Here is a 27,705-nt window from a genome sequence, read left to right as displayed (position 1 = left end):
CTGCCATGCACTTATGTGAGACTCCTACTCACCAAAACCACCTCCTTCTTCTTCCACTCTCCCCACGGGACTGCTATAAGCATTGCATCGCGGGGCTGGATCAGTTCTTAACTGTGGCGTATTATTGTTTGCTCCCTTTCTTGCTTTCTTCGCAGTTCTTCATGCCTTAGCCGTTGATGAATCATTTTCAGCTCAATTACCACTTGATTGCAAGCCTCTGTTGATTCCAACATAAACTCCACTATATTTCCAGGTGTTAAGCGCCTGTCTGTGATCGCTTCCACCCTAGTTCGGTGTGCAGTAAACCTTGGGCACTCAAATACAACATGTTCCGCATTCTCATCGTGTCCAAATCGATATAGATAAGCCCGATAACCTCCATGTCCACTTAAAAACTGTGTTAGCTCGTAGCTTAGTTGCCCGCGGCTCCTTTCAATCCATCTTCGAATGTGCGGAATGATACGTTTGGTCCAACGGCCAGTTTTTGCTTCGTTCCATCTCTTTTGCCATTCTGCGATGAATTTCCGCCGTGCTAGTTGCCGTCGAACTACAATAGACTCCCCCGATTGCATACATTTTGTCGTAGAGACGCCGACCTTCATCCGCCAAGATGTCTAGGGGATGGTCCCTGCCAGTACATATGCTGCTTCTCCTGATGTCGTTCGATAAGCACTGAATACCCGGAGTCGGAATCGATACGCCATTCCTAGTTTTCCGCATTTTGATTTGTTTTCCAGAACGGTTGCCTAAACTGGAGCTGCGTAGAGTAGCACGAAACTAACTACCCTTGAAATAAGACGACGTCGACTTTATCTTGGTCCACCAATGTTCGGTAGTATCCTCGAGATTGTTACAGCGATGGATGTTGCTTTAGTTGCAGCGCACTTAATGTGGTTTTTAAAGTTGTGTCTTTTGTCAATCATTACTCCCAAATATTTAAGCGACTCTTGGGAGTAAATTGTTTTTTCACCAACTTTAATTTTCACGGTTGTGTCTTTCCTTCTTTTGCTGATTAGCACTAGTTCCGTTTTGTGTTCAGCAAGTGATAGACCGGACTTTTTCAACCAGGAATTGATCTCCCATACCGCTTCATTTGCGTAGATTTCGATCTCGTCTAAGCGTTTTGCCACTATTGTTACCCCGATATCATCCGCAAAGCCAATAGTTGTCACGCCGTTAGGAAGGCGGAGCGTTAGCACTCCATTGTACATAATTAACCACAGTAAGGGGCCTAAGACAGACCCCTGTGGTACGCCGCACGTCATTGGGAATAATTTGTGTCCATTGTCCGAGTCGCAATATAATCTTTTTCCAAGAAGAAATGTAACAACGATGCGATGCGTACAATGTACTTCGGAGCCTGTAGTTTGATTAGAGCTTCTACGATTTTCATCCACTTTGCAGTGTTGAATGCATTTTTTTACATCGAATGTCACCACTGCGCAGCATTTGTCATCTTGTATTGCAGTGCGAGCCAGGCCAGTCACCATGCTGATTGCATCAACGGTTGATCTCCCTTTACGAAACCCGAATTGCTTGTCGGATAGGTCTCCTTCCTTTTCCGCAACAGCAAGCAGCCAGTTGTATAATACTCGTTCAAATAGTTTACCAATGGTATTGACTAAACATATCGGTCTATATCGCGGCTTTGCTGTTTTTGTGAGCTACCCATACTCCGCTATGAAGATTTTCATATTGTTCGCATACAATAGCTATGTCGACATTATTTTCGAACATGCTCTGGGAGAGCAGGTCTTGGGCCGCTCGACAGTGGTTCAGATTTAGTTGCATAAACTTCATTTGTACTTATTTATGAACGCCTTTCTGAACACTGGACATTTACTGCTTCCTGCAATGTCGGCGCTGTCGCTAATTTTCGTTTCGACACAGAACACGCATTTGGGCTTTCCGTCGCAATCCTTCGCAAAATGGTCTTGCTCTCCACACTTCCGGCACAGACTAGATCTGTCTTGTGAGCTGGTACAGGCTTTCGCAATGTGATCGAACTGCCAGCACTTAAAACACTCTCGTATCCGGCAAACCACCCATCCAATACGAACTTTACCTGCTGCTTATCGACGCTATCTGTGTATCCCCGTACGCCTTCCTAAGTCGTAGCATGTTGGCCTCGCTCACTGATTGCAGTCCTAATTGAGATTGCAAGGCTTCACAGATCTCGGACTTCGTGGCGACTTCATCTAAGTCCTTACATTCTATCACCACTGAATCTGCTCATTTTGATGGCCGCAGCCTCGCCTAGTGACACTTCGATTTTTTTCCGTAGGTTTTCGCCTACATCTTCTCCAGCAACAGATCTCCTTTCTGTATACGTCTGATACGCGTAACATTGCCACTCAGTTCAGTCAGGGAGGCATCTGCTTTTACTTTACGCAAAATCTCCGCGTACGTCAGCTTGCTGGTTTTTGTTATAATCAGCGCGTCCGGCCTGATTCTCCTTTGCAACCGTTTCTTACTGTCTACTTTAGTTCTGGTAGATTCTTCGGCGCAGTTAGTGGCCTTTTCCGGGTGGGCTGATAAGCTTCCGTCTCCTGTCTTTCTAGGTTGCGCTGGCATTGGTTTCTCCTCTTTGCGTTTCGCTGTCCGTTGGGGTGATTGTACCTCTTCGTTGGGATCTCTTTGTCGCTTATTGCGCATTGCTGAGATGTCCCTTTCACCTTGGATACTTCCTTTGTCAAAGAGCCTCATGGGAAGAGATGTTTTCAGTATAGTTTGTGTTGCTACGGTAACCATCACTTTCCGTTGGCTGTTCGGCAGTATACCTTCTTCGTGTGCTTTTGCGTCCTCTTTAGCCTTAAAGTACGTCGCCCTAATAGACCGCACTTGGTCTTTGATAGCGTGGTGGTCTGTCTGTCACAAGTACTTTTCTCAGAAACGGCTATACCGATTGACACGAAATTTGGTGAAAAGGTGGGACCTGTGGACCCCCAGACATGCAATGAGTGATATCCTCCTATGTTGAGATTTAGGGGGGCTCCCCATACATATAAAAGGGGGGTGTAAATTTTTTTTCACCAAATATAGTCATATGGGGTATCAAATGAAAGGTTTCGATTAGTACGTTTCGAAGCCGGTCTTAGTTTTGAGATTTGTTAAAAAGGCGGGGGGTGAGAGGGGTGGAAAGTGATGATTTCTTTAATGGACCGATTCTCAGAAACTAGCCAAACGAAAAATCTGAAAGAAATCATGAAGCTGCCTCTATAGGATGCCCAGGTCTCAAAATACTCTCCATATCGATATCTGTTCAAATTAAGTTAATAATAGTATATTACCACATTTTTGGGAAAATTGAGTAAAACGCCCCTTAAGTTTATCTCAGAAGTTGGTAGTAGTATAAAATATAATATGAAGCATATTATCTCCAAGTTTGATCAAAATCATACTATTAGTAACAAAGTTACAGTAGCTCAAAGTTGTCTTTACCGTGTAAATTTACAACCCGAAGTACTAAATCTGACATGCTAAATGCATATTCTTAGCGGGCTACGTACAAATGGGATAGCTCTACACTAAAATATACTCACACCAGAAGCAAATAAAACCTTTCATACCTGAAGCGCCCAGCTTCCGGTTTCCCGACTTGTTTTCATTTTTTTTCCTTTTCAAAAAAAGTGTGTAGTTTTAGGTAGACTGCAGGAAAAAATTTAACCCAGAGGTAAAAATTATATTACGAAAAAGTAAAAACAACTAAGTTTTCTAAGGTTTTGTTTGCAAAATCTGTGAACGCCCAGACATGCAGTGAGTGATATCCTTCTACACCGAGATTTAGGGGGGGGGGTCTCCCTACATGTAAAACAGGGGTGTAAATTTTTTTTTGGTACAAATGGGATAGTTCCACACTTAAATATACTCACAGAAGAAACAAACAAAACCTTTCATACCTGAAGCGCCCACCTTCCGATTTCTTGGCTTGTTTCAGTTCTGGATTACACGCTTTCTCCGGAAGCGTTTCTAAACGTCCATCATATCCTACCTTGCAAGGTAGAGCCTCCTTTTTGTTCCTTCGTCAGCATACATCAAGAGCTCATCATTTTTGTGTTGCTACTTATCGTCTCGTGGGTTATTCGCTTTCAAAAGTCTCTGGATTTAGCGAGATGAAACTTTGAAGAAAGGCAGAAGGAAGGACTGCCTACTCCTTTAATGTGAAACATTGTCACTTAGTTCTCTAATTTCAAACGTGGTAGATCGAATTTGCGCGACTCTTTTTTGCTTGAGTTGTTTATCTTATACTCTATGATTCTCCTTGCGGGAATTCACCGAACAATCCTTTACAATTGTTACTTTCCGCGCTCCCCCCTCCCCTTGTGGAACGAAGGACGAAAATTATCTCTTTTTTTCTCTCCTTATGAGAACACACTGGAAATAAATTTTTTACTAGGAATGTGGTCTGACACTTAAAAATTCAATTTTTTTCTTGTTATCAGGAAGGTACATACATTCTTCCAAAAATCAATCAATTTTCGCCACAATTTGAATGGACTTTCTAAGTAAAAAACAAAACCAACCTTGCATAGTGTGAATGTATCTACTTCAATTCGAGATTGATCATCATAGAAGCAAAGCAAATTTGTTGAGCTAATTCCGTGCTAAGTAGAAAGGAAAACAATGTTCAGTAAATCAAACGAATATAAAAAGAGTCACAAGATTTATGAAGATCAAAACAGATTAATTTGTAAACAAAACCAACTTTCGGTCATATGTAATTCGTGACGTTGCCCACGTAGGTATCTTATATATATCTTATTATAATTTCTGCTTTCGCGAGCCAAAGTACACATTCTGTATATACATAGATACTTCAAGAATTCATCATCGTCATGTGTACCAAATGTATATTCGAAAACCAGAATTGGCAACTAATAGTCCACATTCTTTAGACGTTTGTTTACAATTTTTAATGATATTTTGGGGGAGGGAATTTGACATTAATAAGGTCAAGTATTTACCAGTTATGTATGAATTTAAGAAGAGAACTGTTTTCGCAGCGTCATCCGCTTGAAGAGAAAATTTAAAACTAATACAGTACATCCGAGTAGGTCTATGGTCGGTATATAAGTTACTCATCTGCGTCGTCGATATAGCATTGCGTGTTTACATCTTTGATTGTATCAAAATATTGGTGGCGCTGGTCAGTAACGGAAAAAAAAAAGACTATTTAATCCAGTCACATGCTGTATTTAGTCTATATATTATACACAAGTATATCAATGGCTAAAAATATCTCGAACTTGCAGATTGGGGTGTTCTATTTCGCCAATCTTTATACGATTACCTAAAAATATCATTTGCAATAGGCTTTCTCTTGATAAGCGAAAAATAAAAATGACAGCTGTAAACACTTAGATTAACATTTGTTGTTATTCAAGGACTTCAAGGTATGCAGTTTTTATACTCTAGATGACATTCTTCACGGTAAAAATTGTCTAATGAGAAAATGAAATAAATAAACGAACAAATATTTCCTATTTAGTTGTAAATAGTCTAGACGGTAGCTACCGCACAAACATTGAAAATCTAGGGTTCAGGGCCTTCAGATAAAATGCGGAAGTCATCTCTTGCCAAAACTATAAATCTCTTGAAACAATTGGCTGAATGTAATTTGAAAATTGAGTGGTATCAGTAGTAAATTTATTATCTGGGAAATGAATTTACATTGCCAGCGAAGAGCAACAAATTTCAAACGCCTTACGATTCTCACAAATAAAACTGGTTTGATATCTTAGTTGTTAATTAAACGAATCAATCTGTTCTAAGCAAACAGTTATGTGTAATTCATTCAATGTTCTCGAATCAAAAATCAAGTTAGTGTGAACCCTGAACTGTGTGGAGATTATTTCATTCAGATGCTAAAGATTATCCAATGCCACGTATTTCTTACAATCGGGGAAAAGATAAAAGATAATCTGTAATCTCAAGCTTTAGACGTATTGGAATATTCTACGGAATTTTCCGCTTTTCTATACTTTAGGCTTAACAGTAATATTTGAAAGTGTCAGTTGATATAAGGATAAGGAGGCAAAATACTCATCAAGTTATTAATTTAAGGATTATTATAAACAAGCCAGAATACCGGAAGCTGGGCAGCTGGCTCTCTATGCACGATTTTCCATTCGTACATAATTTAGAATATTAAATATTGCCGAACTCCAAGATGCAAATAAATACTGTGTTAGCCTAAATAAAACAAGTCGGTAAACTGGAAGCTAGACGCTTCAGGTATGAAAGGATTCGTGTGTTTCTTTTATAAAGAGATGCATATATTATGGAAAATATCCACTTTCAAGTGATATTGGCATTCATAGTCTTGAATTTGCAGAGAAGCGACAGTTTTCATCTGGTATAACTTTGTAGTTAGTAATAGTGCGATTTTCACCAAATTTGGCAGGATCATGCTCTATGCTGTAGCCTAGGGCGAATTTAAGGGGGGTTTTCGTGTCAATTACTAAAAATTATAGTAACGTACTATTATTAGCTTTATTTGAACAGATATCGATATGGAGGGTATTTCGGAGCCTAGGCACCATGTAGTGGCAGCCCCTTGATTTTTTTCAGATTTTTCGGTTGGGTCGTTTCAGAGAATGGGTTCGTTAAAAAAAAAGATCACTTTCAACGCCATGCACAGCCCACCTTCCCAACAAGTGTCAAAACTAAGACCGGCTTCGTAAAGTACTGACCAAGACCTTTAATTTGATACCCCACATGACTATATTTGATGAAAAAAAATGGGATATATTTTGAGGCCTAGATTTCATATAGTTGTATCATTGTGATTTTTTCCAGATTTCGGATTCACATGTTTTCAACTCTATCTCCCCTGATGATTAAAGCATATAGGACTAAACAAACGAAAACTTCAATGGATAATTTTGCTCTCCGAATTGTTGTAGGTGAAAATTTTATCATATCGTATGGAAACATACCAGGTGTATTCCATGGTTGTTTAACGGTTATGATTGATTCTTTCGTAGGTCATAGCGGGCGCATTATCGTTGCCAGCTCCAGGAAATGTGTTTTGGTTTCTTTTCAAACTTCTTAGAAAACCTACACTCCTCCCACACTCTTCTGCGCCACGTGTTTCTGGGCGACTCGCTTTTACGCGATGGGATAATGGATTCCAGTGCTTGGCATTAAATTTGCTATTTCCCCCTTAATTTATGCAACATGTCATGCGGTGGAGATGACCGCCGCATGCAATCTTATCAATAGGGAATCTAATTCATAACGGTATCTGCTGTCGTCATAGTTCCCAAGACTGTGCACATGAGGCAATGTATTGAGTATAGTTGGAGATATTCATCATGCTAAATCCTATCTGATCTCTCTTTCTGACCCTCAGTCGATGTGGCAGGAGGTGTCGAGAAATGAGAGAGGATTGCTATCGGCGTCCATACAACAAGTTTGTCCGAGCCACAAGCTGCTACATGGAACACGAACGCGGTAAAAATGACTATAAACTTCTTTATTTGGCATTGTCATCTCTGTGGGTTCCCGTGACGATATTAAAGATGTCAAGCGATTTGATGATTGGCTGATCAAGTATATTTTCATATTATCTCACTCAACAGATAGGTTGGTCCGATGCCGAAAAAACGCAAATCGACTATATTCTCATAAGATGCCGCTTTCTTTTCACTGTCGCTGGCAACAAAATCGTCCCATATGAGACTATCGCATCTCACATCGTCCGTTGATTGCTATCTGGCGAATCAAACCACTGTTGAAGCAACGTTAGGTGCGCGCCAACCAGTTGTGAATTAAATGATGGAAATAAAAGAAGAAATCATTTCACTTACGCGACTTACGATCATTAGGAACGTTCAGGAAACGTGGAGTCAAGTTAGAAATACGACCCATAAAGCGGCCTATGCACACTACGGGATCACCAAGTCTGGTAAGTGGCTCATCAATCGAATATTTGGCGTTAGAACGATGACGTCTAAGTGAACGTACATGGAAATAAACTCCTCTATCATAAGTTCGTCTATAAAGCATTGACCAATTAGCAAATTTATAAAAATGTGAACCAGGAAGCAAAGCGATCGCTGTGATTCAAGTGAGATGTGCTTTCGGCCCGGTTATTTGGGGTTGAGCCGTTATGGGAGTTTCATGTTGGTTGTGTCCGCATAGCCGTCAGAGCTACTTATGGGTTCGAGCATAGAGTTGCGCTATACAACTTGGAGGTCATACTCCTTAATCAATCGGTTGGTGGATGGAGGTTAGCCGGCAGGATGGGTATTCTTCTCCCCACTTCTTTGTTTTGCCATGGGCACTGTCACGCGAGGCATTCAACATCCAGCACCTGATATACCCTATGCAAATCATGTTTCCCTGGTGTCAAGCTTGGTTATCGACTCATGCAGCGCAGGATCCAAATGAATCTGAATAAAACTGTTTTCGATGATTGATGCCTCTACAAGTGCTCATATCTTCTTCTTTGGCCAGTTTACAGAAAATTCCCTGCCTGCTCACTATTGTATTACATTTTCGTTTTTGTTTAGTTAGATCTCACACCGATAATCATCATCATTAACGGCGCAACAACCGGCATTCGGCCTAGGCCTGCCTTAATAAAGAACGCCAGACATCCTGGTTTTGCGCCGAGGTCCACCAATTCGATATCCCTGTTTGGCGTCCGCCATCGTTGCATTTCAGGCAGGGTCTGCATCGTCTTCTTTTTCTACCATAGATATTGCCCTTATAGACTTTTCGGGCTCGATCATCCTAATCCATACGGATTAAGTTGCCCGCCCTCCGCAACCTATTCAGCCGCATTTTATCCACAACCAGACGGTCATGATATCGTTCATAGATTTTGTCGTTATGTAGGCACGGAATCGTCTATCGTCATGTAAGGGGCCAAAAATTCTTCGAAGGATTCTTTTCTCGAACACGGCCAAGATTTCGCAATTTTTCTTGCTAAGAACCCAAGTCTCCGAGGAATGCATGAGTACTGGCAAGATCATTGTCTTGTACAGTAAGAGCTTTGACTCTATGGTGAGACGTTTCGAGCGGAATAGTTTTTGTAACATTGCCGAAACGTATTGCCCCTGGTTGTTTTCGGATTTCATTGAACACAAAGAAATATAAAGGAGCCGAATAAGATGCTTTCGGTAGCTGTTGGATGGTATTGGTAGGGTACTTGGCAAAAGCGCAAAAATTATGCCATTGTGCGATATTGCGTTATCGAAATGCAAAATCTACGAATTATTTTCCGATGAATCCTTTTATAAGGGCTTTTTTTAGGTAGGCGTCTCATAACGCCAGGATAGTACTCTATATTGGTCATCGGACAATAAGCTATGCTACACAACACCGATGTAATCAATGCAACTCGTGATTTACGCACTCCTTTTCGATGGAAAACTACGTGCCTTTTCAATTTACGACTCCTTCGTAGCAGGCTGTTCGTTCGCATAATGTCTAGATCGTGTGTCTTTCTCACAAATCCATGTCTTATCTGCAGGAATGCCTCATTTGGCGAACGTTCAGTTGGATTTAACCATGGAGGTCATTTCGTGAAATTTAATATGAACTCGTTGCTACAAATTCAATTTCATTCCTAAAATTGCTTTCGAGCAACAATTAATACCTCTGACAGGATTATCGATTTCTTGAACTGCGTGTAGTTGCTCATTGAAGACATCTTTCTTCTATATATTGAAAATTTTCGTCAGTACACAACACTGAACAATTACGATGCTTCTGAACGTGGATCGGAACTTAACGATCGAGATCTTGCTGAAATCAGGCCATGATAACGCGCCTTGTATCAGCTGTCAATATCAGTCCGACACCACATTCTCTCCTACAATTGGTAGGTTTACCAGATAAAAAAAGCACAGTGCTACAGGAGGGAGAGGAATACTCTCCAGCCGCTTAAGCTTAAAATGCCCAGCCGTTATCGCCAGAATTCTTGATCAAATTGAAAAAAGCGAAAATCTTGGAGGACTTTAATATCATTGTTAAATTCCCATATCAATCCAATCCAATCAAAGTTCTTTTCGATAGCCAAAAGTTATTACCATTAAGTTCGTCTCTATTCGAAACATGATTAAAATCCTACAAAAAATCTATATTGTTCAACCTACAACTATGATGAATTGTTAATGAGTTAAATCAACTTGTTAACCTACCCTCATGTATAGCTAACAACTTAACTGTAAACTTTTCACATCTGGAGCCACCCCTTCAAAAAATTATTAATTTATTTGATTTAGGGACCAGTTTAATTCGGTAGATGCCACGAAACAACAATATACACACATCGATCTCCTAAATCGTGACATATTTTTTTAGTTTGCAAAGTGCTACTCATAAAATAAATTTTTTGTCAATACCTGCAACAAAACGAGACATTTTGTTTACCATGATGCTTTATGATAGTGAATGAAATTTATAATCAACTTTAGAATATGCATAAGAGAAAAGCAATGCCTTGTTCAACTATGTCTACATATATAGTATACGACTAAATTACCCTTTTAAATAAGGGCATGGGGATTGGTGTGGTGTGGTATTATGTTACAAGCTGGCATGATTTAGGCTTAATTAAAATCAATTGCAAAGAACATATGTATATACTACGTTTAATGTGCACTTTTGTAACAAGAAAAGAATAAATGTTAACATTTCTATATCCATTTCCGCTTTCAGATAGTTGCGCGTCGACACGACCTCAAATTAATTGTCACATCAGCTACAATGGACTCAACAAAATTTGCAACATTCTTCGGTAATGTACCGACATTCACAATTCCTGGTCGCACATTTCCTGTGGAAACATTCTTCGGCAAAAATACATGTGACGACTATGTAGACTCTGCGGTAAAACAAGCTCTACAGATTCATCTTCAACCGACAGAAGGAGATATCCTGGTGTTCATGCCAGGTCAAGAGGATATTGAAGTAACGTGTGAAGTATTGGCCGAAAGGTTGAGCGAAATCGACAACGCACCAGAATTGTCAATTCTACCCATATATTCCCAATTGCCGTCCGACTTACAAGCGAAAATCTTCCAAAAAGCTCAAGATGGGAAGAGAAAGTGTGTGGTTGCTACTAACATAGCAGAAACATCATTGACTGTAGATGGCATTATTTTTGTTATTGACTCAGGTTATTGCAAGTTGAAAGTGTACAATCCAAGAATAGGTATGGATGCACTGCAGATATATCCTATATCACAAGCCAATGCAAATCAGCGATCCGGAAGAGCCGGGAGAACAGGGCCAGGCCAAGCATTTAGGCTATACACTGAGCGACAGTACAAAGAAGAACTTCTTCCTTTAACCGTACCCGAAATACAACGAACTAACCTAGCCAACACTGTTTTGCTTCTAAAATCATTGGGAGTAGTAGATCTGCTGCAATTTCACTTTATGGATCCACCTCCGCAAGATAACATCTTGAATTCATTATACCAACTTTGGATCTTGGGAGCCTTAGATCACACTGGAGCACTTACTGCATTGGGCAGGCAAATGGCAGAATTTCCTTTGGATCCCCCACAATGTCAAATGTTGATTGTATCTTGTCAAATGGAATGCAGTGCCGAAGTTTTGATTATTGGTAAGAAAGTGTATTTATATTTTAATAATTATATTTATTTTGACTCTCGCTGTTTATTTCAAATTTTCAGTTTCAATGCTTTCTGTCCCTTCAATATTCTATCGACCAAAGGGCAGAGAAGAAGAAGCTGATGGCGTACGTGAGAAATTCCAAGTGCCTGAATCTGATCACTTGACCTACCTCAATGTATATATGCAATGGAAACAAAATAAGTAAGTATGGTTTTCGTTTCATTCATGCATTCTACTGTAAAACCAAATAAACACAGCATGCTACGCGCACAGTTCATTTAGAACCCTATTTCAGTATTATGCTTTGAAAGAACCGTGTTTACAATTGAATATTCGATAATCGATTCTATGTAGAGATACACACTTCAAAAGCGCAGTGAAAGCTTCTTTAGCCTATTAAAAAAAATGTCGACACTCATGATGGCAAATCTCTACCATTGGTTTTAGTAAAGCCAAATTTTGCGAGTCATGTTCTAAATGGCGCCCCCAAAGGATCCAGAGGACGCACATTCATATATCAGTAGCTTCGTAAATCGAAGAAAAGTAAGATCCTTCTTTGAGCTGAAAAACAAATCGTGAGTTGTGTAAAAAAAAACACAACCAATATCAAACGATAAACTCGCGACGAGTTGGTCCAGAAGACATGGCAGTTTTTTCAGGTACTTTCGTGATCTTTCCAGGCTTTTTCCAATCAAATTCCTATTTTTCTTATGGACAAATATACATTGTTTCAAACCAAAATCGTAGTTCTTGATTATGTGACGCAGCGTCACAATTAAACTAGAAAAATAAATGAACTATTGTCAGAGGATTTTATCGTTTGTGTCGTGCCAAATGCTTATTTGAAGCTTCAAGTAAAGGTTAGTTTATATGGGCACATGAAATTCTTGGCTTCAAGAATTCAAGGCTTCAAGTCAATGAAATTCTTGGCTTCATATTATCTGAGGCTATAGTAACCCGATGCTACGACAAAGAAACAAGTGGATGATAGGTTGGAGCTTTCGAGTAACAATGTCGTTCACTTTCTATGTGCTTTTCTATAGCTTCCCAGAGAAGCAAGGTAAATGTTAACTTAATGTTGATGTTGGGATAGCTGCATTGTCATATTTAGGGCAGAACTGCGAAGGCAGACTTGCCTTTGGTAATACGTCGAGCAACGGATTCGGTACTATCGCCGACAGGAACAACGCTTGCTAGATATACAAACTATTCGACGGTCTTGATTTAGTGTCCACTAATACATATTGGCCAACATCCATGGCTCCGTATGAGAACAAGTTTGTGTCATCATCGTAGTCGAGGTGTTAACCCCTCCAAAGAGGCATGAAGGACGTCACCAATAACGAGGAAAAGAAAGTATCAAACGTTAAATTCCACCGAGATTTTATCTTGCGCACCTTTTGCGCAGTCATATATTGCTCCGCTAGTTTTTAGTTTCTCTGGAATACCCCTCCTATGCAGAGCACTCCAGACACACTTTCTGTCGAAGTTAGCTTGGCGCACAAAAATTGGTTTTTCTATTATCTTTACTTTATTAAAGGTTATTAAAGATAGTTCTGCCTTCAAAAGGTACAAACTTAATTTTCCAGATAAATTGAGTAGTTAAGTAGTAGTTAGATAGGTTGTGATCCATTTACTGTATCCTTACTATCGACTATCGTTGACAGTTTGTCCTTGCGGTACAAACTCAAAATGGACCCTCTGGCGTCGAAGAAGACAATCAGCATTGTTTTGATGCGAGACTTGCTCAAGCGCGCTTTTTTGGATTTGGGAGAAGATTGTATGTGCCACTCGGAGCTCCGCACTTTGGATTCTGAATCGTCCTCGAACATGCAGGATTCGTCCCCAGTTAGAGTGGAGTTAAAAAACTCTGGCGCATTTATAATCAATCGTAATAATTCTTTCCTGCGCAAAACTCGAACTTCTTTTTGCCCCTCCGTCAACACCTTCGACAGAAGCTTTGCACAAACCTTTCGCATTTGCAAATCCTCCGTCACTATCTTATGTACCGCGAATATCGACAAGTTCAGGACGTCAGCGATTACCTGGATACTTAACCGACAGCCTAGACTCAAAACTTCGCGCACACGCTGGACGTTTTCATCAGTCCGGCTGTTTTTGGGCGTCCAGAACGGGGCCTCCTCCTGGCCATCCTTGAAGGCCTTGTGTCACCTTCCGCATTGGAATCTCGAAATGCATCCCTCCGTAAAGGCCTATTGAAGCATTTGATAAGTTTCCGTTGCATTCTTCCCAAGCCGCACACAAAACTTGATCGCGTTCCCCTGTTCCAGTGAGCGCTCCATTACGCAGTAACACAATCGAAAATCAGACTTCAGGCAAAGACACGTCCTAACACTCTTACTGCTCTGAGCAAACTGAAGCAAAGCGCATTTTAAAGGGCAGAAACCCCTCCTCTACGATCGCGCTGCGATGTATAGTTACATCATAATAAAACAACGCGCATTACTTTCATAATGCACCCTGTATATCTGCTCACAGAAAGTTAATAATAGCATATTACCATATTTTAGAAATGTACCATGAAGTTCATCCTAGAAGTCCAAAATTTGGTACGATTATAGGCAATAATATTATAGAATACACAATTTTGGAGAGGTTTAACAAAATTGTAGGTCAAAATTGTGCATTTCTCGTGAATTTATCGCACTCTAAGACGAGTATGGCATCATCATCATATAAGATGACCTCATATGAACGGCAGGGTTGGAATTTAGAGACACATCAAGGAAAAGGTATGTACGAATGGTAAAACGTGCAAATTTTCCACACAAGATGAACACAAAACCTTTGTATCCGAAGCGTCCAGCTTCCTGTATTCCGACTTGTTTTTTTTTTGTACACGAACGTAACGTACAGCCTGTTAAATACAATGCGACGAAAGTTAACGAAAAAGGATAAAATAAAACCCTGACTACCAGCGAATTTTCTAATTCTGTATTTCCATAAGCAAAATTAAAATCCGGACAGAGGTAAAAAATTGTTAAGTTCTATTCATACGATCCAGTAGTTAGCGTAGCGTGTCCAACGCATCAGACACAAAAGAATTGTTCCATAAATTTACTATGAGGTTATTCATACGATCCAGCAACAGACGTTCCGGTTCTAGCACGGAGTTTGTCAGACACGGCATCGTAGAAGCCAAGAACACTCATCTCCCGGCTTGAATTTTTACGGTGGAAGATAATCTAATAATTGGGCATGTTCGCCGTTCCGCGCATCCCAGTGGGACTTTGTGCAACTATTTCGCTCTTGCATCAATGATTTCATCAATGCAAACTAATGAAATCGACAAATGCAACAACCGTTCTTTCAGCATGACATTGTAATCATTCGTAAATTTATTCAAGCTAATAATGAAATCACAGCTGAAAATGGCACGAAACAAGTCATTTGCCGAAATGCTGCGGAGAGTTTACTTACAGTATCTTGGACGGTTCTGCACAAACATGATGATATGGTACGACGCATTGTCGTGGTAGAGTTTCAACTGGGGATGTCTGGTCGCACGCAGTTAGCCAGTTTTCGTGATCGATGAAGCACTTCGGCGTAAAACTGTGTATCCATAGTTAGCCCAGAAGGTAAAAACTCCTAATGAATGCCACCACGATGATAAAAAAAAAGCAAGAAACATCATTTTCACCATAGGCCTGCTCATTCGGCCCTTTTTCGGACGAGAACAGTTGCCATTCTGGACTTTAGTGTCCGTTTTCGGGTTGAACTGGAAATATCAGGATTCATCTTCGGCAATCACATTAAAGAAAGTTTGGTTGGGTGAAATATGCACACGATTCGCTTTCTGGTTAACATCTTGCAAGCGATTTCTTGGTTGGTATTTAAGAGGGGAACCACATTAGAAGGCTCATTTTCAAGTACTTTTTTGGGAATTTTTTGTGGTAAGAATTAATTGGAATTCAATCAAATTTGTACATTGTATTAGTAATATTTCAAGATATTTTTTTTTGATAAATTTAAGCCACAAATAACAAAGTTACGCGTTATAACTAGAGTTCTCTTACTCCGTGATATGTAGCCGCTCCAGTTTTTATCTGAAATCAAACAGCTTTTAATTTTACATCACTAACTTATTTTCAAAGAATATGAAACTCAATGCAGGTGAAAAATCAAAATTAAAATTTGGCAAAATTTTGTCAAAAAAAAATTTAATTTTCAACATTTTTTTCAGTAATTAGGCGAAAAAGTCACCGTTAAAAATATAATAGCATCCCGAATGTTCGTTCATATTGTTGGAAATTTTATCAAGAATTATACCTCTGAGTTTCGTAATGATCGGTTTATAAATTTTTGAGTTAGAATTCCCGTAAATATGAAAAATGTCATTTTGAGAAAAACTTATTTAAAAAACATTGTTTGAAAAGTTGTCTTTCGGATTTGAAGACATTACTCACTTTCAATTATAAACAAAATACAATTGCAACAAATACAAATGAGCTCGTAGAAAGGACCCAAGTAGCTATAAATAGGCTATTTATTTAGTTCTGCAAGATTACTTAAGGACATAAAGCGACCATTTCCTCCGATAATCGTTCGGTTTCGCAGCGTATTTTGGGATAGCTAAGTTAAGCTATGCAACAAAACAAATTTATCCCAACATTCAAAATCTAGTGTTTAATGCGTTCAAAGGAAAAACTCATCTACATAGAAAGTCTTCTTTTTCTTTAGACTCTGCCCTGTTCACAAGCGGGGTCGGCTCGTCGTGATCGTTTGCGCCCTTTTTGTCCTGTCAAAAGCTTAATGTGGATGTAGTCGTGATCTTTCGAATCCCCATCTCAAGCGTATGTTCTAAGAGTAAATCTGTCTGCCCGTGTATGTCGCGATATCTTCCTTAAATGTCGCAGTGATTTCGAACGAACTTTTCTGTGAATTGCGAATGGCGCCCCATATGTTTTCGAACTGCCAGCTTTCACAGTTGGGTTACTTTATACACTAAGTGGGCTGAAATTTCGGCCTATTTTACGAAGAGACCATAAGCGGCATAACGTAACCAGTTCTGAATTGTCAGTCGTTTTGTTATTCAGCAAAAGGTGATATTGCTAAGTATCTACTTAAAAAATAAAAAAGGACTAAAAATGGGAATAAGTACTTTGGTATTGATGAACTTCAAACTCTCCGCCAACTCTCTCCCTCCCACTGTTGTCATCTCTGTACAGCCTCAACTCTCCAGATTGTGAAAGTTCTATCCGGTTTTTTAAGAGAGGCCAACTTGGCGGACACATCCCTTTTAAGAACTCTGCACAGCCTTGAAGTCCCTTTTTCGGGTTCCAGTTCCTCACAGTATATTGTAAAGGACTCTTGAAACGTTTTATGATTCTCTTTTAATCACGCTGTGATTTCCTAAAGTTTAAGTAGTCATAATTCTTATTGCTTTTACACGCATAATCTGAAAGCGTGGTTGATTTTTGAAATTTTTATACTTTTCAGTTCCACCGTTTTACCTCATTTGTCTAGGGTAATTCGGACAAGTTCCTTTAAAGCACTCCAAAACTGTGTTTCAGAGTTACCAATTGATCTTCTATTGCCGAAGGAGTCCTTAGTCGTCTAGGAAGCTACACTTTGTTAACAAGAAGTTTTTCTTTTTATTACAACCTGTTCGTCTGCAATCAATCAGTCAACATATTCAGTCATATTATTGCGTTTACTGTACTTCTAGAATTATTTTAGAAGGGGTTTTCAGTAAATTTTCAAAATAATAATATACTAATATTAACTCTTTTAAGCAGAAATGGGAATGCGAAATATTTTCAAAGTAGAATGATGTCAGTTACAGTGTGGCGCAGCAGGATTAGCAACATTCAAAATTTATTTCGCAAGCACATAGATGACGCCGCCGGCGCTCTCCGCGTGTTTTAGAACTCGCCACAGGAGTGGAGAGCCAGCGGTGAAGAAGTGCCGTTGGTTGGAGACAGAGGGCCCGCGTGGAAAGCCAACCGGTCTCTTCGTCTCCAACCTTCACCGAGTACACACGCCTAGTGACCATGTTTTGTAATTGAAATTGAAAATTTAAAATAAAAGTAGAATAGAAAACGTTTTAATTAGTGCTATATTGGAGTGGATACTAAGTGTGGTAGTGTCAAACTGTTCATAAGACCGGCTAGTGTTAGCAACTAAAGGCGTGGAGGCCAGTTGTATGCCGTTGGGGGCCTACCTTACAGTTAAGTGTAAGTTAATGCATTGTATCATATTGAGCATTTGTTTCGCAGTATAAAATCGGCTATTTCCGCAACCATTAAAACTGGCGGCAGCAAATTCTTCCCGAATCAACACCTACGGGTTTAGGCAAGTGGATGTGAGTCTTAGCTTGCGTAGGGCATTTTCGTGGCGATTCATCCTGGCGGATGTCAGCGTCCCCATACGCAGACTTCTTGTGTCACTATGGGTTGCTGGTGGACTTGCAAAACAAATCTCTTATAGATCCCACGACCAACCTTAATTCGTCGGGCCAAATGGCATCTCGTCCAGGTAACAATCTTTTTGTACTTTTAGAAGACATTACCAACTCTCATATTCGGGCACTTCTCCAAAAGTTCAGCCAGATTACTACCAAGTGTAGTCTCTCTAAGCCAGTGAAGCATAATGTGCAGCACCATATTAACACCATTGGTTCCCCGATTGTCTCGAAGGTGTGTCCTCTACCAACCCAGAAACTGGCTATTGCACCGAAAGAATTTCAACAACTTCTTCAACAGGGTATTTGCAGACTCTCAAACAGCTGTTGGTCTTCCCCACTGCATATGGTCCCTAAGCCAAACGGCGAATGACGCCCCTGTGGGGATTACAAAAGGCTAAATGCACAGACTGTTCCAGACCGATATCCAATTCCACTTATCCACGACTTTGCACATCATGTCGCAAATTGCCGCATCTTTTCGACCTTAGATTTAACCAAGGCATATCATCAAATCCCTGTAGCTCCAGAAGACACACCAAAGATGACAATATGCACACCCTTTGGACTCTTCGAGTTCACCCGAATGACTTTCGGATTGTGCAATGCGACGTAAACCTTTCAAAGGTTCATTCACTCAGTCCTGCGAAACCTCGATTTCCCAAGTACACGCCTATTTCAGCTTACAAAAACTGTTCCGCTCGAAACGTCTCACCATAGGGTCAAAGCTCTTACTGTACAAGACAATGATCTTGTCAGCCCTCATATATTCCTTGGAAGCTTGGGTTCTTAGCAAGAAAAATTGCGAACTCTTGGCCGCGTTCGAGAGAAGAATCCTCCGGAGAATTTTTGGCCTGCTACATGAGGATGGACGATTCCGCAGCCTACATAACGACGTAATCTATGAGCGATACCATGATCGTCAGGTTGTGGATAAAATCCAGCTCCATACGTTACGGTGGGTGGGTCACTTAATCCCCGTATGGATGAGGATGATCCAGCCAAGTCTATAAGGACAATATCTATGGTAGAAACAGAAGACCAGGCAGACCCTGCCTGATATGGAACGATGGCGTAGGTCAGGACGCCAGACAGATTTTAGAGACATCGACTTGGTGGACCTGGGCGCAAAACCGGAGTGTCTGGAGTTCCTTATTAAGGCAGGCCTAGACCGGACACCGGTTGTTGCGCCGTTGGTGATGATGATGATGGTAACCAAGTAACGCTGATCTGGAAGTGATTCAGGCCAGGAACTTCGTATCTTAGTGATTCCATTTGTACGGTCATGTAAGAGCCAAATTAAAAAAATGTATAGTAAAATCGGTTTAAATAAAAATATCCTCATATGGACCGTATAAAGATAATCTATTTCGAAAGAAAATGGAAGTCAATTTATACATATAACTAATCATTATTTATCGTTCCAAATAATAATTCTGTCGCAGTACATACAGATATACGTCACTACACACTAGCTCAATGCAAAAACACTTGAACACTTTTAGTTCATCCATGTATAATAACCTCCCAGAATATTGCTAACAAAACCACTTTTTCAGCTACTCATCAAACTGGTGCAATGAGCACTTCATACATATCAAAGCTATGCGAAAGGTACGTGAAGTCAGGCAACAACTAAAAGATATCCTTGTACAACAAAAACTGCCAGTAAAATCATGTGGATCTGATTGGGATATTGTGAGGAAATGCATTTGTTCAGGTACATTTAAAGCATTAAAAATTCAAGGATGTTATTTTAAATAATTTATCAATTCGTAGCTTACTTCTACCAAGCCGCTCGACTGAAAGGTATCGGCGAATATGTAAATTTACGAACTGGCATGCCATGTCACTTGCATCCGACATCAGCATTATACGGACTAGGGACAACGCCGGATTATGTCGTTTACCATGAGTTAGTCATGACAGCCAAGGAGTATATGCAGTGTGCTACGGCCGTCGATGGGTACTGGTTGGCAGAACTGGGTCCAATGTTCTTCTCTGTGAAGGAAACAGGACGAAGCGGCCGTGAAAAGAAAAAACAAGCAGCGGAGCATTTGAAGGAAATGGAACAACAAATGCAAAAGGCTCAAGAGCAAATGGAAGAAGAAAAACTTCAGGCAGCTCAACGTGAGGAAGCATTAATACCCAAACAGGAAATTTTAACTCCTGGCGCAACGCCACGTAGAACTCCGTATAGAATTGGATTGTAGACTGGAGGTTTTTACGTAAGATACATGTAATTTAACTTTCTGAAAATAAAGATCAGGCAGAGATTTATTTTACATAAATCCTGCCATTATAGAACTCATATGTATGTTAAATTATCGAGTTTTTCTTTAGTATAAAGTCATTTACTGAAAACTTCTATTTTTTGTGTTTCGCTCGTACTCATCGACAATCTTGATTGTCAAAATTTCCTATTGCTGGTATAGTATTCTTTTCCGGAAAAGATAAAACCAGAAAATGGAGTTGTAAATTTTTACTTGTCAAATACTATAAACTTGCAGAGTTCCGAGACCTTACAGGTTGCTTTGTTCTAGAAAAAATATTGGTATTAATTTGGCCGGCTACAGAAAGATGGGCAATTCGGCAACGATGAAATCCATGAGCAATACCACTACCATTTGGTTGTGCATAAAATCCAACTGCGGTGGGCAGATTACCCAATCCGCGTGGGTAGCCTGAGAAAACATGGTAGACCCTGCCTCAGATGGCGTAAGCCAGGGCGGCAGGCAGCTGTTACATATATGGTTGCAGTTCCCCTCTGGATGGGGTGTAGCGCGTAAACCACACCTACGCGCCATACACGATCCGCTGAAATGTGCTTCAACTTCCCGAGGCGCCCACACTCTCCTACTTTTCTATGCCAAGTGCTCTTGGGGCAATCCACCCACTGACGATTTTGGGACAGCGGATTGCTTAACGTAGTCAGCAATGGAATTATCACCCCTCCTTAATGACTGACCGATTCATTGCCGTCTCCAACTCATACTATATCTGGTCCGACACACGGTTGATCAAACTCAGTGTACACTGGGAATGATAATGCGGCGAGTCAGAAGGTGAATGACTGAGTATGGATTCTCGTTAGTTGTGGAGAAAACGGAAGTGGTCGTCCTGATCAAGGAGAAGGTTCCCAAAGTCCTTTTCATTCAGGCTGGTGAAACCATGGTATTGCGAAGCTGGCGATAAAATACTTCATCATCACGGTAGACATGAAGATGATGCATGGCTGGGGAATTGGTTTTTCGAAAAAAAGCAAGGAGAAGAAGAGCCAGAAGGTTGTCAAGTGCGGTGTGTGCCGAGACAGAAATTTTCATGTCGAAACTTGTAAAGATGGATGCTGTTTTCCGCCCAGGAAAAAGATCAGAATTCATTTAAATGTGTAAAGTGCTAGAGAAGACACCAGTTTGCAGTTAGCGAAAATTTTCCGCGAAGTGCAAAACGCGAGTCTATCGTTTGATAGGAGGACGAATATTTTATAGTAACGCCACATACCAGAATTCGCAAAAAGTTGCCGAACAATTTGGAGAATTGGTCGATACGGCCGACTTGCAGGCGTTCCTCGGCACAAAAGTTGAAGGAGGCGGTAGCTGTGCAAGATGAGGCGACTGCAATGTCAGCGGAGACAACCTCGTTCACGGAATTCACTGTGACTTTAACTACTGTGAGGGAAAGCACCATGTCGACGGCAATGTCCAAGTTCCCCGAACGATAAATGAAAAGACTTGAGTATTTCGAGTAAAGGAATTTTACACTAAATGTGAGGTAATCGATGCAGAATCAATGTGCCTTGGTGCGTGTATTTAGAACGATTTCACTACTTCCATCGAGAAACAATTTAGCGTATAATATAGCGAATTATGATACGTTAGCTGTGAGGACACATTCTGTCTATCCGGTTATCCATGATTTTTATTATGATCATCATTCTTGTTTATATAAAAATTTAGGCTTAATTTCCGTGAAAGATTGGGACTATGCCCCTTATATATTTGCTTTTCCTATTTCCGCCTCGATGTATATCTATGTTGAATCAGACGAAAAAATAGGTTTATATACTCGTTTTGCGATCTATCGTTGAGTTTTCGGCTACACTTATTGTTAATTCGTATCTATGAATGGCCTTAAATAAGGAATATTAAAATAAATCACAAAAAAAAGCAATGAGAAGCAGTACTCCTTGGGCTGAGAAGATACATAAAAATAAAGAGAGGATTAAAAAATATACATAACTAGGCAAGGAGGAACGTCGTTCTATGAAAACGAAACTATATACAGGGTGCATACGGTATTTGAGGACATACAAATATAACTTCCCGAAGCTATTATTTTTCTTTTTGCTCTAACTCCAGAAATGAAGAGACATGCAGTTATCGTTGCTATACGTGAAAATGACAGCTGATTAGAAATCTCTAATTTTCTTAAATGCGCCCGTTCATTCGTTTATAAGGTTCGACCTGACCTGGAAGTGTCAGGTGGCGATGCAGAAACTGTTGCAAAACGTAAAAAACACGAAAACGTTTTGATACCGTCCGATCTGCAGAATTTATTCAACAAGTGCAAGCGATCATTGACGAGGACCGTTCAAAATCAATGAGGCGCTTGTGAGGGAGCTTAATGCTTCTGTCGATCTGACTCGTCGAGTTGCCCACGAAGATCTCCGGTATAAATCCTACGTTATGTGCTGAAGACAATTTATTTCAGAGCAAACACGAGAACAGCGAGTTATCTGATCAAAACACTTTCTAGTCAAAATTAAACATCCTGAAGCACCTGAGATGTTGTGGTTTTTTCTGACGGAAAAAAATTTGACCAAAACCAAAAGACTAATCACAGAAATGACAGATGACTATGTTACAATCCTACAGAAGTTCCTGTTGTCAGCCACTGTTAGGGTTTCGGGTGTTGTGAGCAGCAAAGGACATGTCACGCCGCCACACTTCTTTACTCATGGACTTCGATTGAATTCTGCTGCATATATCGAGGTTCTAGAGACAGTAGTGAAATCCTGAATTAATAGTGTACGCGGTGACAGCCCATACATCTTTCTGCAAGACTCTGCTCCTTCCTGGGGGGCCGAAAATTTCCATGACCACATAACACCGAACTTATGACCGCCTAACTTCCCAGACCTTAATTCACTCGATTACTACGTAGTAGTAGTAGTAGAGCGTGAAACCAGTAAGCATCCTCATAACACCACCTCTTCTCTGAAGGCTGCAATTAATACCGTTATGGTCAATAAGAATAAGAAGCATTTGATTCGGACATGCAATCGTTTCCGGACGCTCAACGAGAAGGTTATTGCAGCTAATGGAAATTTTTTTGAATGATTTTACAGTTATATAATAAGTTAATGTTTAAAAAATTCATAAAGTTTCATTAAATTTTGATCACAGTAAAAGCTAATTAGTTCTACTCTCAAGTTGTCCTCAAATACCGTACGCAGCCAGTATAAATACAAACACTTAAATAATGTTACAGATGTAAATAGAAGAAATCAATGTATATGGAAGGAAGAAAATTACAGATTAAAACATATTTTAACGAAACACCTACAAATTTTTAGTCCAAGAAAGTTTTTTTGTTGTCTGGAGGGATTTTCATCTATTTAGGGTCTAATTTTTAGCAAAAAAAAATGTATTTGCCTTAGTACATATCTATAAAAGAAGTAATTATTGTAATGTTTTGAACTCTAGATTTCTTATTGCTCCCTAATCCTCTGCCGGGAAGCGTCCGTCTTCTCATCTATTTAGGGTTGCAACCTTAATGTTTGAAGCAGCAGGGGGCAAACTATTAAGTTCGAGTAGGCCACCGCAGGGCCATCATATCATTTGGCCCCCCATGAAGAAGAAAGGAAGACGGAAACCACTCGTCGCGTAGATGTCCGAATCGGCTCAGCGCTGATCCTTTCCTGTCCATTCCTGGCGCGTTAGGTTTCTGTAAGTTAGTCCTCTCCCTTATCAGGCCGTTAAGCATTTTAGTTCCTTTGGAATTAAAATCCTCGGTGGTGTCACTCCGCCTCGAGACTCCACGTCTCTTTTAGAGTAGTTTATCCCGGGTGGGTTTTATTTTGTTGACTCCTGAGACAAGACATGTGATTAAATCTCTGTGTCCTGACAAGCCCACATCTCGCCGAATTGCTAGCATTCGGGTTAGCTACAGCATGTGTCGTCCGGTTCCATATATTATCTCGCGTAGTTGGTATTCACGATTGACAAACCTGTTAGGGGAGTTTGGTTGGTTGAAAGCCTTGGGACCGTGTTGGTGCCAAGGTGATGCAACGCTGGACTCTCGACGTAACAATGAGCTTCTTCGAGTAGATTCGCAACATCGGCGACACGGCTGCATATAGAATATTTGCGATTTTCCTCCGTACTCAGTAAGGGGATGTACTGCAAGCGTGTAACACAAGTACAATGGCGACGGGCTTTCTGAGTTGTGTTCACCTATAGTACCGTCTTGAAGTTAGCAGTAACAGTGATAGTACGCGTTATTCCGCTCGCTCTTTAGGCTGCTAGGCGAAAATCTATATACTACAGAAAAAGTGAGAGGAATAAGGAAGCCCTCACTTAAGAAGGGAGAGCCCGTACTTCCTGCGCATGGCATCAACCGTGAGAAAGAGAATTAACGGGTAGATGGACTGCGTATCTCATGAAAGATATGCGGCCGAGGTTCAACCGAAAGCACGGTGAGGTTGATTACTACTTAACCCAGCTGCTCGGCGGACAAGAAGATTTTCAGCCTTACCTACGCGTGATCAGGAAACCACAGCCGCACGACTGCATTTATTGGAAAGATGTGTTTTTCTTCTGCACAAGGTTGGAACGGCATCGCCGTTACCTATCGACGGATGGGTGTCAAGTGTCTCTGGACACCATAATTGAGACCACTCTGCATAGCGAGGACACGTGAAAGAGAATGGCACATTATACCCAAGATATTAATAATGCGAAAAAAAGGAAGGTGGATACGAAAGATACCAGGGTAGCTGAGGCTCCTTGAACCATGGAATTGTACTCCTACCCTGAATAGCCCTAGCCTGAACTAAACGTAACAGGGGGTGTTTTAGCCGGTATTCTGTTCGAAATAGGAGTCTAGCTTGTGCGCAAATGCATTTCATCCCCTACCAAAAAGAAAAAGAGTTACAACCTCTCTCGTGAACAATTTGCAGCAGGTATTCCATGGAATCTGCAGGAAGGCGTCTAAGAAGCTCGCCACAACTACCTAGAGAGCCAAAACCAAGATGTTCGTCTCTAAATAGAGTCCTTTCAAGCGTCACTCTTACTTCGCTACACACCTAACTGAGGTTTCTTTAGGTATCCCAAAGCATATTCTTTCTTTCTTAGTCAGTCTTAACTACTACCCCCTGGGCAATCGTTTAACTCGATGTCAACGCAAGGGAAGGATGGCAGTTCCATATTCCACAAGTAATGAAACTATTAGTAAACCCTCCTTTTCTTCGCACAGAATTGATATCAGGTCATGCCACACTTTTTAGGGACCAAATACTCCGCATCGATCTAACGGATCTTGTGCAGAGTAGAGTCACGAAGGTAAAATTTAGACCCGTTTTTTCATTTTCATTTTAAAATCATTTATTCAAAAAACCAGTGACTTACATTGAATACGTAGCGTTTGTTTCTTATTTCTAGCCTAAATGTAACTTATGAATCATAATTAAATATTTAAAAAACCCGACCTTCTCTGACATTACTTTTTACGGTGTATTTACATTACACATTGATCTTGACAATTCACGATTAAAAAAGAGGACATATATTTGAAAAAAAACTGCGCCTGCACCTAGAGCGCGAAAAGGCTTATTTACTTACTTATTTTCACTTAATCTAATCTAATAAATAATACTTAAATCTAATTCTTATATCTAATGTTTTAACAGCGCTCACAATTTTGAGCTTAACCTCTCTGCACCCCTACCAGGCAAGGAGTGTCGAAGAGAGAGACAATGGCGGGTTTTAATGCAGAGCTCACAATTTGGCAAGGCCTTAAGAATGTGGCCAACGGAGTGGAGTTCCAGATAAAGTTGCCTCATGAGTGGATTGTGGTGATTCTCCGTTCTTTCGAACAGGTTGGGAGTAAATTCTTGAAGAGGTTTAACTGTTGTTCGCCTGTACACTTCAGCGTTACGGCCGCACTTCTTGGTTTTTCAATTGTACGACAAGCTGACGCAGTGTCTCAAAATTCTGCCCTCGAAGGACTCGCACTTCTTCATAGTTTGGTCGAGCAAGAGATCCATGTAGGGGCTCCTTAGCAAAGAATCGGTCTTATGAGGACTTGGTATCGAGTCAGTTTAGATTTAGTGCAAAGTCCTACACTTTTACGAAGAATAGAGTAGATTTTAATTAGTGCACCGCGTGCTCCGCTGAAAGCAAGATTAAGGTAGGGGTCGAATCGTAGGTGTTCATGAAATAGCAAGCCCAAGTATTTCATTTTTTGTGAACTGTTTACTACAGTATTCCCGATGCGTAGTTTTAAGCGTTTAGCTTTTCTGTGGATAGATCTAGATCCCAAGTATCTGGATTTTCTCCGAAGAGTAATAACCTGTGTTTTGGCCTCGTTGATTTTTAACCCCCAAGTTTGGTAGTATTTGCAGAGATCTGCTATTTCCCTATAGCAATAACCGCCTTTACCGGGTCGAAGGCTCGATGAGAAGATAAGCGTGTCGTCAGCGAACTGTAATAGTTCTGTGCCGCTCTCTGGGATTGGAGCGTCGGCCGTGAAAAGTTATAGAGTGTAGGTCCTGAAATAGATCCCTTTCTTCGAAGAAACTTATTATAAGTCTGGTCACCGAGATAGGGAAATCAAGGCTGATTAATTTGAAGTTGAGTCGGTTGACCCACACGGAATCAAATGCCTTTTCAAGGTCTAATGCACACACTACTGTGGGCTTGTTATTGACGTTAAGTCTGCTACTCACTGAACCGTGAAGGTAGCTTAGTGCGTGTTGGGTCCCGTGCTTTGTCCGGAATCCGAATTGATGGTTCGGAATAATGTTTTTCCGATCGCAATGTTGGACTATTCCCACTGTCCATACTTTTTCGAAGAGCTTGCCCAAGTTGGAGAGGACAGAGACGGCCCTGAAGTTTTGTGGTTCGTGGGAGCCGCCTTTTTTTTAAGGTGATTATCTTTGCTACTTTTCAAGTAGTGAGAAAGAAACCATTTTTGATGCAGTTGTTGAAGACTGCAAGAAGGAACTTCATTGATGCCCTAGGGAGGTTTCTGATAACAATATTTGCTATGTCATCTGGTCCGGTTGATTTTTTGCCGTTAAGGCTTTTAGTGATGGCTGCGAGCGGTGCTAAGCTCAAAAAGGTTTTTGAGTCATTTGGTTTGCAGGATGGATTAAAGGTGGAGAAGGTAGTTAGTTTGAGTGAATGAAGAAAGTCTTTGATTGTCGTGTCTATAATCGAACTGACGGCCTGGTTGTTACTAGGAGAGTTTAGTTGCTTTAGGAAAGACTGCGAGTATTTGAGCTTTCCTAGCGTCACTGCCGATGTTTTTATTGTTCTTGGTACAAACGAAGTTTTTGAATTTGGTGTGGCCTGTCATTAATGTACTAAGGCAGTTAATCCGAGAAATTAACACTTTATATTCCGTGTTAGTTCTGTTGCCATATTTGTGGAAGTTTCGCTTCAGATTTCTGCGCCAGATTTGCC

At 40.5% G+C, this 27,705-nt stretch overlaps 1 protein-coding gene across 1 annotated transcript in view; it reads left to right on the top strand.

Moving 5' to 3' along the window:
* The window catches only part of LOC119656826 (pre-mRNA-splicing factor ATP-dependent RNA helicase PRP16), an 88,216-nt gene extending 67,873 nt beyond the window's left edge, over positions 1–20,343 (top strand). Inside the window, exons 3-6 of the mRNA XM_038063471.1 lie at positions 10,672–11,584; positions 11,655–11,796; positions 19,579–19,739; positions 19,799–20,343. Of these exons, the coding sequence (XP_037919399.1) occupies positions 10,672–11,584; positions 11,655–11,796; positions 19,579–19,739; positions 19,799–20,232 (1,650 nt within the window). The 3' untranslated portion in view covers positions 20,233–20,343. The remainder of the gene's footprint in view (positions 1–10,671; positions 11,585–11,654; positions 11,797–19,578; positions 19,740–19,798) is intronic.
* The last annotated feature ends 7,362 nt before the right edge of the window (positions 20,344–27,705 follow it).

The sequence above is a fragment of the Hermetia illucens genome, chromosome 5, assembly GCF_905115235.1.
Source record: "Hermetia illucens chromosome 5, iHerIll2.2.curated.20191125, whole genome shotgun sequence".
Taxonomy (NCBI): Eukaryota; Metazoa; Arthropoda; class Insecta; order Diptera; family Stratiomyidae; genus Hermetia; species Hermetia illucens.
This window is presented reverse-complemented; position numbering and strand designations above follow the sequence as displayed.